Raw genomic sequence first — 12,189 nt, forward strand, 5'->3', positions numbered from 1 at the left:
ACTGAACTTTTGTCTCAAAGGTATGTGGGTGTAATAAGAACTTTTTTCTTCGAAAGGCAGCTGGACTTAATAGCCTATCATATAATTAGCTTTTCACATATTGATACACCTCTCATTTTGTTGCTCCTTCAGTAGGGTAATGTGAGCTGATAAAATAACATCACACATGTTGCTACTCTGTTTTTAATCCATCCTGTCACTTAAATGTTGTTCACGTGTCTTAATGAGTGGTATTGTTGGACAAGGGTTTAATAGGTGGTTTTACTTTCTTTTGAACTTGCTGCTTCTTGTGTTGTGGGATCTATCAAAAATAATCTGTTTCCTTTTTCAGTAGGTGAGAGTTTTTAATCACAGCACACAATAATTACAACAACCTCATTTAGGAATCTTGTATAGTCTCTGTTTGTGACTTTATTTGTTAATTCTGCATAACCAGGGATTCTAGATTTAGCATAGCTTCCTGGACTGTCTGAGGCCTACACATTACGTCATCACCAGTGCACCATTTTAATCCCAGCACCCCTGACCAATGTACTGAATATGCCAAATGTCACGATACGGGGGCTAGGACCCAGGCGCAGAGTGGGAGCAAACACGAAACTCAAAAATGTAGATACAAATAAGATTTTACTAACAAAAAACAACAAACAAAGAGCCACGAGGGGCATATAACAAAACTAAAAGAATACAACAGGGTTCGTACGGTCATGAAAAACCTGGAAAAGTCATTGAAATTTAAAATGCAATTTCCAGGCCTTGGAAAAGTAATGGAAATATAGCTAGAGTTGCATCAAATATAATGACTAATTAATCCAATCATAAAAATAGTATGTATGGTAATAAAACGTATTTTTATTGATAAAAAAACGACAATATAACAGTACGGTTTACAAGTAACAGTTAAACTGTCACGCATAAAATGTGTCGACTCTTCAAGTGTTATGCATTCAAACGACAAAGCGCTTCTCGTCACATTAATACCGCTAACGCTAATAAATTGAACATAAACTTTTGTCTTCAGGTAACATTAGTTAACGCGTTAGCTCTGTGTTGCGTGACAGTGGAGTGCAGCGAAAGGGGGTGATTGAAGGCTAGTATTAACCAATTTAAAATCAGCATTAAAGGTAAGACTGTCAAGCTCGCGATTGGTTAGAAGGGTCACCATCAGCTCACAAGGCACATACTGACTGTACTAACTAGCGAATGTACAGAGAAAGACGTTCGACTGGGAAAAAAAAAAGGTCGCACCAGAACAATTATTTGCACTCGCACAAATGCTCCCAATTATATTTCGAGGTCGCACAGATTAAATTTTGGGAGCATATGCGACCAAAATGGTCGCAATTTCGAGCCCTGTTTGAGACATTGACAAAATGTTAAACTATTCGAATTAAAATATGAAAGAATGTATCTAAGTGTGTCTGGTGTTTATTTGTTTTAGAGAGGCACCATATGTTTCAGATGCAGACCTAATTTTACTTAGTGTTACAATAAATAATTTTAAATCGTCCCGCTGAGATAAAGTCATTTGTTTTGGTCATGGAAATTCAGTTAAAGGTTGTGGAGAAGTCATGGAAAAGTCATTGAAAATCATTGGTGAAAAAGTGTATGAACCCTGCACACAGGCGGAAACGAAGTCAGAAACACAAACGGGTCAAAAACACGGGCAGGTACATACTGTTGGAAACAAACACAAGTCGGAAACAAACACAAGGAACCAGCACCCGAGTCAAGGGGACAAAGAACTTAAATAAACGGGTAACAAGACACAGGTGAACTCAAAGAACAATCAAACCAAAAAAGGAGGGGATAACAAGACACAGGTGGGAACAATGAGACAATCAGAAACAATAATAAAATAATTGAAAGCAATAATAAAATTAACAGGGGAACGAGCAGGACACAAAACAGAAGTGCCGCCATCTGGCCCAACAAGGAAAGACAGAAATGGAAACACAGAACCATGACACCAAATGAAATGCCATTTTAATTACCTGTGACTATATGTGCTTTGGGTTTTGTATTTGTACTTTTTTTCAACTGTGCATAAGACAACTATTAAACATGTTTGTACAAAAAAGCTGCTCTAAGACATAGTAATAAATGTCTGATCTAAACAGTGCTCACCCACCAATCACAAAATGAACACTAAATATATAGTGCCTTCGATGATGTTTTGGACGAAGACATATTTTTTCGTATTTGACTGTGTACTCCACAGTTTTAGATTCGTAATCAAACAATTCACGTCCCCCACCCCACACGTGGCTCCACAGGTGTTTATGATTAGTCAGGTGTGTTCAGTTGCTTTGTTAGTGCAGGTATAACAGGGCTTTCAGTATCTAGTCTTGATTCTAGGCTTTTGATTGCCTTTGGGGTGTGTTATTGGAGTTCATCAACATCTAAAATTGTGGATTACAAGGCTAAATCAAGGACAAAATGTCTTTGTGCCAAACATTATGGAGGACATTACTGGTAGGGCTAGTAAAGCCAAGAAAGCATTCAGCATTTTTGGCAGGACTGGAAGATCTGATAACAAATTGCAGGTAAGGGGAGGGAAATTGTTCCTCTTGTCGCGACTTCTCCAAGGTCTTGCCATGTCGCATGGTAATTACACATGATAATGACAATGCAAAATCGTTTCGTGCACATTTCTCCCTACCTTTATCCTATTACACGTTGACGCACAAGTCCATGGTCTTGCATCATATTAAGAAAAACTGGTCTCTACTGACACCCAGTGGCAACAATCTAGCTGGTTATGCTTCGCCACGGTAGCACCATGGAGAGAGTCATTCTCACTCACAAGGGCCACTCAAAACATCATCGCATTCCCAGAAAACATTAGGACATTCTTCGAGCTTATATTACTTTTGGTGGAACATTTATATAATATATAGGTGTTGTAAAAAGCAGGTAGTCCTGTGCACTGTATATAGTTCTGACGACCGTCATAAAAGTAACACAATTACTCTGTGATACAATTTCAAATTCAGTCCTATAGATGGTGCTAAAATGTGTCGTACGTTTGTGGTCTGATGTCTTCCCAGTGGCAACGTTTTAATTACAATTAAGTAGCGGTAAATACGTTGTTTTAGGTTTTGTCACAATACGCTTTAATTTACCCTGGCCGAAACACCCACAGCGCAAGCTAGAAGTAACAGTGGCCAGGAAAACTCACTGAAAGACATTTCAAATTCAAATTCAAATTCAAATAAAGCAAAACCAAGTCATTTCTTGAGATAAATTTATGCATAACTGTAGGTAGCACAGAAACAAAACCGAAGCAAAAATCTTAATACCAAATAAGTTCTTACTGAATATTATAAAAGCAGGCTGCTATAGGCTAAAGCACATTAGGCCTATAATGAATAGATTTCCATTATTTCCCCCAACAATTTTAAATAGTTTGTTGGTTATAATAGATTGTAATCATTGCGATTAGAGTGTATGGATGGATTTAAAACACGGATCAAAAGGCTATATTTAACTTTTATTGAGTGATATCACATCGAATTTCAATTGGATGAACATAATCCCAATCATTTCCGCATTTTTTTCAGATGCTGCCTTTCTCTCGTCCTATTGGATACCAGGTGTTCTTACTTCACTTTAATTGGCTCTTCGAAACAGTTTTCCGCCATGTTAGCTAAATCCCCTGGGAGACAGATTGAATATGTAGCCAATGCCGAAACTCTATCTGGGGTATAACGGGAAAAACAGCATACGCTATAGATATAACTGCAAGAACTGTTGATGATTTGAGAATTCGTGTTGTAATTCACTTTTGGCTCGCAACCACCTGTAGGCTTGAAGACGATAAACTTACTAACTTAAATATTTCGCGACAAAGGAAATGTTTTACCAATTTTAACGTAGCCTATCGTTATTGGGCTGTACAATATTGCATAGTTACTGCTCTGAGGACACAAGGTGATCGGGGCGCGGATTTTACGGTGGACTTTGCTACAATTCAGTTCACAAATCTTTTTACACGTAGTCAAGTGCACAAGTGTTGCATAAAAATAGCGTGCAATGTGAATATAATAGCCTATATTCCAGCAGTATAACCTACATAAAAAACATTTAGCAACCATAGACTATTCTAAACGTGTAGGAGGCTAATCAGATAGGTATGTTTTTAGAATATTCGTAGCGTGGCCAATGTCCTTTCCCCCATTATGCTTTAGCTGTGTTTTTTATTATTTTAAAATCATTCTGAGAATGTTTTCCCACGTCATGTAAATAACCTAGTTGTCATCGACTACATTTTGCTAAGCGTTCGGTCGCATTATTGAGCGGAGTGGGACGCACAACAGGTGGATTTGAACCAGCCGGCGAGACCTGTCAGCGTCTGAAAGCGTTGCCTTTGACATTATTCTCCGCCCCATGAGTAACCAAAGCAAGAGAAGTCGCAGCCGGTACAGCACTAGTCGCTAACCGTTTTGTCTCCTGCAATGCGTCCTAATTGAAAATGGTCAACTTGTTGAATTCACCGCTCTTATTAATATGTACTACAGACGCTGGATGAGTTGTAAACTATATGGTTAGGCCTACATTACATAGGCCAGTAGACTACCTTGTTTTTACGTTTTTTTCCTGCATGACTCTCCCTCGTTATTTTTTAAAAGAAAGAGGCCTATCCATAGTAGCCTAAAATTCGTCTAGATTTTGAATATTGAATACTGGATTACAATGCCTACCAAGCAAGGATCAATGATGGACCTGCACTTGGAATACGTGAAAATTAAAGCGCATTACGACGGGTGAGTGTTTCCATGACAAGATAATAAGTAGGCTATTCTTTGTAAACTCGCCTACAAAGTATTCTGTCGAGTGTCCTGGCTTTAGTTACGATTTTCGAAGTTGTGTTTATAAACAGACATTGTGTTTGGTTTCCCAGGACATAAAACTCTGGTTCCTAATTATTTTTATTTGCTAGTTTTACAAGTAGCCAATATAACAGACTGTAACATTCCATGTCGGCTATATGTTGGTTGTAAGAATGCTCGTTAAATAAACCATACGATTAAAGGTGTGACTGACGATAATTATTGGCAAAACTCATGCACTAGTTCGCTTAAATGAAACGACATGGGAAAGTAAATGGCAGAACAGTAAGCTATGCGTCTTCAGAAATGTAATAAACCGATTGGTCAAATTCCTTACACAGAAGTGTTAGTGTAAATTGTAGGCGTGATCAAGGTCGTGTACGTTCATTATCAACGACAGCATTATATGTAGCCTGTTGGCTACCTATACCTACACACATAGTTGCTAATTTACTGCATACTAGGAGTGTTATGTAGCCTAGGCCATCTAGTCTTGGCAAAATTCACAGCTGTGTAGAAACTACCTGCACTTCATCACGTTGTGGTCAAAAGCAATAACCGGAGCTATGTTGTTGCCTACTCGAGGTTTTCCCGTAGTTTTTGTATTTTATGTAATTATTAAACGTTTGAATTGTTTAGCAACAGGTTGGCATGGCTATTGACTTGTGACTCTAATTAGATTGTTATCCTTATTATTGAATTATGATATTGTGAGAACAATAACTTTTGCCATGGCTTTCCACTTTTCTGGGAGATGGTAAACTACTTTCTAGACGTCTACGGAGATTATTCTAGACTTTACAAACCCACGACACGCGTTGTTGCATTGCGATCGTTCATTTTCAATACCGTGGGGAATAGCTAGCGAATTTTAGATATGCGTCTTGGGTAACGTGATGTTATATCAATAAGCATGTGCCCCTAGTTGAACGATTAAACAATAGCTTGCCTTTTAGAGATGGATGCCCCAGTTTTCTTGCTGAAATGAATAGAACGGTGTTCGAATTGCAATTCGACACCAGCCTCCACTAAAACTAGTTTGATTATAGTATTAGGCTATGTGTTTATCTGCAGTATAACTGTACTGCACCAGCATTAACTAATACAGTTTGTTCAGGCTAGTGTTTTGCAGGGCAATTGATCTTCAGATTTTTTTTTGTAATGCATTGCTGCTACAATAACAGTAAAATATTTGGAAATAAGTTCATTATAAATAAGATTATTTACAACCTTAACCACACAGACAAAACATTGGTGAACATGAATGCATTATTATTGTAACAAACTCAAAAGGATTCCTTGTTGATCCCTGAAGTATTTGGTCCCGCATCGCTTTAGTTGTTGAAGTACGGTAAGGAACTGGGTATCTAACCTGAGAGCTGCAGTCTTTTTAAACGGGTACTATAGAGGAAGGTGTGTGAGTCGCTCTGGATATCAGAATCTGCTACATGGCCAGTAAAGTAATGTAAAAATGTTTTTCACCATCAATCTGGTAAATCAGACCGGCTGTCTTTCCTGTAGACGGAACAGTAGGATGGATGGGGAAAGGGTGCTGTAGATTGTTAAACAGAGCCAGGGAGCTGAGATCGGAGTCAGGCTGATGACACGTCATGGAAAAGCAGGCGCCCATGCTGGTTACCTTACTTTACATTATATTCATTTTACAGATGCTCTTATCAAGAGCACCTTACAATGTTGGAGGACATTAGTGCATTTAACTCATTTATATGAGTAATCATGCCAGACTTGGCTGACCAGCAAGTATATATGCAAGATCCGACCAGTGACTATACAGTGCCTTCCATAATGTTTGGGGAAAAATACTTCTTTTTTCCTTCTTGATTTGGCTCTGTACTCCACGATCTTGTGCACTGTTTATACCGAGGGCACCATAAAGTTTGGGACAAATGGCTTCACAGGTGTTTTAAATTAGTTGTGTGTGTTCAGTTGTTTCCTTTGTACAAGTATAACGGAGGTTTCAGTATCTAGTCTTGATTCCAGGCTTTTGTTTGCCTTGGAGTCTGCTATTGGTGTTTGTCATGAGGACCAGAGTTGTGACAATGAAAGTCAAGGAATCCATTATGAGGCTGGGAAATAAGGGGAAAAAACAGTCAGAGACATAGACTAAATCCTGGGTTTATGAAAATCAACTGTTTGGAATTAAGAACAAAAAGAGAGCACTAGTGAGCTCAGTAAGCACAAAGGGCCTAAGGAAGACAGTTGATGACTGAAGAATACTCACCATAATGAAGAACCCCCCCCCCCCCCTCCAAAACACCTCTTTGACAGATCAGAAACACTCTTCAGGAGTTAGACGAGGATGTGTCAGTGACTACTGTCCACAGGAGACTTCACAAAAATAACTACAGAAGCGACACTGCAAGATGCAAACCACTAGATTGCCACAAAAACAGGATGGCCAGGTTTCAGTTCACTATGAATTACCCAAAAGAACCTACAGAGTTCTGGAAGAGGGTCTTTTGGACAGATGAGGCCCAGATTCAAGTATCACAGTGATGGCAAGAGCAAAGTGTGGAGGCCAAAAGGAAATGCCCAAGATCGAAAGCATACCGCATCATCTGTGAAACACAGTGGTGGGGGTGTTATGGTTTGGGCATGTATGGCTGCCACAGGTACTGGCTCACTTGTCTTCATTGATGATGTAACTGCTGATGTAACTTCAGCGTTTCATTTGCTGAAGAGAAAACCTTGGGCAACTAGCCCCTGAAACAAGCAGGAGCTGTAGATGGTGTTAATACAGGTTGAGCAGAGCATCACCAGAGAGGATACTCTGGACCTGGTGATGTCTTTGGGTCACAGACGTCAAGCAGTCATTGACGTCTGTGACCAAAACACAAATATGTCCTGAACATTATGGTGCCCTGAAATGAGAGGCTATGTATAAAACGTGCTGTAATATCTAGGCTATGTAGTGAAACAAAAATGTATAAAAAATGTGAGAATCTGCTCTAAATGCATGTGAATTGTTTGATTACCACTCCAAAATTGTGGAGTAGCGAGATAAAATATGTAGGCTATATTTTAAGTCTTTAACAACCATTATGGAAGGCACTGTATATGTAAGATCACTAAACCATTAATGAAGATTAACTGTGCTGTACAAGAACCAAAAACAGAAATCCTGCATATGTACAGGTTGAAAGAATAACAAGCCTTAGGAAGAAAAACTCAAAATCGTTAAGATATGATAACCCAAACTAGTACAGCTGGTAGGACCATTGGGGGTTGGAATGGGAGGGGAGTCTGCAGCCTGGATCTTCAGTCTGCTTCTTTAGAAGGACAGAGATTTTGCTATCGTGATGATCGTGGGCAGTTCATTGTGCTTTTGGGTGGCCAGCTCCATCTCACTGCAGTCAACACCAACACTGTCCATAATTAGTGCTGCTCAGTTTTTCAGAGACATATTTACCACCAGAGTCATGTGGCTGACTGCATTAGGCAGGATGTTATTTTGAAAATGAGAAAGGGGGCTTCCATCCAGTATCTATACCCGCTCATCCTGGGCAGGATCGCGGGGGGTGCTGGAGCCTATCCCAGTGTGCATTGGGCCAGAGGCAGGAATACACCCTGGAGAGGCCACCAATCTATCGGAGGGCAAGCACACTCACTCATACTCTGAGTTTTCTGCCAAATGGTGTGTTATTTCAGTAATGTTAAAATAAGGGCATGGATTAAAATGTTTTGTTATGAAGTAGGCGTACGGACACGTTTACCGTTGAAAAGTGATCGAGAGTGTAATTACCCTTTAAGTGTGAAAAGAGGAACGCTGATTCCAGAGGGGCGTTCCCAGGGAGGAGCCTCAAAGATCTGTGGCGTGTGTGTGTGAGAGTCCGCTTCAGGAATGGTCATTTAGGGTCATGTGACCTTCTGCCAGCCTGACCTTTGTGTGTGTGTGCCAGCTCCGCTGCCCTGTGTACCTCTGGGCCCCTGGGCAGAGTACTTGGGCTCAATTAGCCCAAACAGCCACTCAGTCTGGCTGTGTGTGTTCTGAGGCCTGTGGGCTGCACGCACACGAGCGTTCATAGGACCTGGGCAGCGTGGGAGGGGCCAGGCAGTGAAGCCTAGGAATGATCGAAAAACGGCCTCTACTGCGCATGATTGAGGGCAAAAGAGCTTGCTGTCCAGTGAATTCAATGCAGAAAACCCAGGTGATTTAACCACCAAAGAAAACCACATCTGGCTATTTTTTTGTGATCATAAATTTCATTATGCGTGGCAGTTTGTGGTTGTTTTGGTCCAAAAGTTTTGTGAAAATATTTATGAAAATGTATTTATTTTATTGCATATTTTCACAATCTTTTATATTAAATATAAATATTGTTAATCAAGTTTCAAAATAATCATCGAGGAAGTTTTATTTTGCTTTCAAAAGTCTGATATTCCCCTTTCATTTTATTGGGAGCTCCAATGTTTTGCCCTCAGCATGCGTAGTACAGGCTTATTTCCAGGGCTTCTCAAGCTTAGGTTAGCTGAAGGGGTGCTTTCCTGTCTAATTAAATATGCTTTGCTATGGCTGCACTGGCCTCCTTATTGTGGGGTGCTTATTGTTCGGGTGGACCTTTGTAAACATCCCACACCCTTCTGCTTGTGATCAGATCGGAGTGCATGTGTCAGTGATATGAGTTTTTAATATTTGTATTTGTATGCAGCGCTCTGTATGCCTTTTTGTGTTGGATGAGATAATCAGGTGAGTTCATATATTAAATGTGCTTCGGAAATGAGAAGTGTTGAATTATTCTGAATGGATTGTGCTTATGAGCGAATTCATGAAATTCAAAAGGTAGACTGAATTAGGCCTAGTGTTTTCATTTTTGGGAAAGTTTTAGATGTATTAAAAAGACAGATATAAAATCTTGATCAGTTTTGAGTCATTGTATTTTATTTGGACAGCGTTATTAACTATTATTGTTTTTATTTAAAAAGACTGTCCACAGTGTAAGCATGGTTCAGGAATTCAGAAGATGACCTATGAAGGAGAGTTCGGTTCGAGTTAATTTTGTTACATTAAAAAAATCATAGAACACATGAATAGCAAACTTAATTCTCCATTTGTAGTTATTGTGGGCTGTTTGAGCATTATCACTTGAGCACGCCCTGTGTTTATCTGTGACCCAGAGCTGCTCACTCAGTAAAAATACTGTAACAGTAAAATAATGCCAGCACGCACTGTATGCTTAACTGTACTTTTAGGAAGGAGAAGTGGTTGTTTTTATTGTACTCCAGGTTACTTTAGATCAGCCCATCCCTGTTGTGTTACCTCGTTGAAGGTTACTGGGCGATGAACAATAAGCATTTTCGGAAGTTAGGAGACTGAAGTGTGTATTCGCGATCTCGGTTTTAAAACATGCCCTGAATAGCAGCAGCAGTTGAGCAAGGAAGGTTGTTGATATGTCCATGGCCGACAGATTTTTGAAACTGTTTAGTTGCAGGTTTGGCCTTCTGCTTTTTTAAAAAGCCATCCAACTCTGACAACATATGTACCTGTAACTAATCAAGGGCTTGATTTGTTAGGCTATATCACGTGTGCTCGAGATGGAACACAGCAAATACCTGGATCTGTTTGGGGGTCCCCAAGGAGAGGTTTGGGAACCACAGAACTAAGGGACTTCAGGTGCAAGCGCAGTCTAAAACACAAAGCACAGTCTAAACTGCAAAGCATGGTCTAAAAGACAAAGCACAGTCTAAACTGCAAAGCATGGTCTAAAACGCAAAGGACCCAAACCTGATGCCACAAAATAATAAACTATTTGGTTGTACACCGAAATGCTACATAGTCTTATACAATTACGTCATATATCAGTAGGAGCCTAACATGTAGTGTCTCGCATTTCATACAGGCCTCCTGTAGTACAGGATATAAACGCAAGAGTTATTTTGCTCCTGTGGCTTCAGGAAACCAATTACCTTGAACCATTTAAGTAGGACAGCTTAGTCTCTGAAAGTACTCACTGGTCCTTTTAACTTGAAATCTTTTTGTACTGTTTTTGAATTATAATGACTTAATTCTGTTTTTTTTCCCCCCCAAGTTAAGACTTCTTGGTTCATTTAGTAAGATTGACATTTAGGTTTTAAATTGCAGTTACTAGAAACACCGTTTCAATGGGAAAGGGGAGGTGGAAACAAGCTGGTGTGACTTCTGCCATTGGCTGACCCATTGCATTCACACTCACACCTGAAAGAAATCCACTGTACTCAAATGTACCAAATCTAGGAAGTTCAAGGACTGTCAAATGAATACGGTTTCTATGCTTCCTTTTCCGTCTATTCAAAGTAGGTGCAAACAGGTAACAGCTCTGAGTGTTTGTCAGATTGTCCTGTTGAAAGTTTTATATTTAAATTTTATATAATAATAATACTGGCGATTAATCAGTTTGTACAGAAATTCAGGTTAGGTACTTTGCTCAAGTGCACAATGACAGCGTTCAACCGGGGAATTGAACCTCTGACCACTGTCTACCACTTCACTGGTTTCCACAGGTGTTACTGCCACCAGTGTTTATTGTAGATGGTAGGTGGTCGAAAAATTGCCATGGGTTCAATTAATTTCTATGCTTTCTGAATGCACTGGCTCCTACCACCTCTAAAAATATTTAAGGGATGGGAAAGAAACTACTATGCAAGCCCTGTTGGGTTTAGAGTCGACATACAGACAGCCTAATCCCGTCTGTTGCCTAGCAACCGGTTGTGGGCCCACCATATTATTTATCCCTAATTCTGCCCAGATTTCCTTGGCCTGTTGGTGTGCAGCCAAGCTTGTGGGGCCTGTTGTAAACGTGTATGTCGTTGGTGAAAAAGAACACGGGAGAGGGCTGTCGAGCAATCTCGTGAGCTTTAGTTAGCATAATGCTGACAGTGAAGCAAGGCCCATTTCACAGGCGGCTGGCTGTTTTGATTGGGCGAGCTGAACAGCTGATTCTCTTTTTCTACGTGTAATCATGCTATTTGAACGTCTTTTCGTCCTAAACCCCTCTTCCGCTGCTTGGTTTATTTACGCTCCGTTCTGCACTCCTCAGCAATATGCTCAATAAATGCAACATTCTGTAGAAATTCAGCATCTCATTTCGTTAAAAACTGCTGCCGGGTTAGGGCTTATGACTAGAAGATTGTGGGTTTGAGTCCCAGCTGAGCCTCTGTTGTATCATTGGCCAAGGTACTTAACCCGAATTGCTTTGGTGAAATATCTGGCTGTAGAAATGAATTTTATGTACAAATTGTAGGTTTGTCAGTGTGAGTTGCTGTGGAAAAGAACGTATGCTAAAAGCCAAAATGTAATGTGATGATGATGGGTGATTGTAGACCTTAATTGTATACCTGGTATGAGCTTGAATGTTTTATT

General features: G+C 39.9%; 1 protein-coding gene across 1 annotated transcript in view; it reads left to right on the forward strand.

Moving 5' to 3' along the window:
* Positions 1 to 4,122: 4,122 nt before the first annotated feature.
* Positions 4,123 to 12,189, forward strand: part of prkcz (protein kinase C, zeta) — a 138,856-nt gene continuing 130,789 nt past the window's right edge. Inside the window, exon 1 of the mRNA XM_035381240.1 lies at positions 4,123 to 4,766. Coding sequence (XP_035237131.1) covers positions 4,696 to 4,766 — 71 coding nt within the window. The 5' untranslated portion in view covers positions 4,123 to 4,695. The remainder of the gene's footprint in view (positions 4,767 to 12,189) is intronic.

This window comes from Anguilla anguilla, chromosome 11, assembly GCF_013347855.1.
Source record: "Anguilla anguilla isolate fAngAng1 chromosome 11, fAngAng1.pri, whole genome shotgun sequence".
Lineage (NCBI taxonomy): Eukaryota > Metazoa > Chordata > Actinopteri > Anguilliformes > Anguillidae > Anguilla > Anguilla anguilla.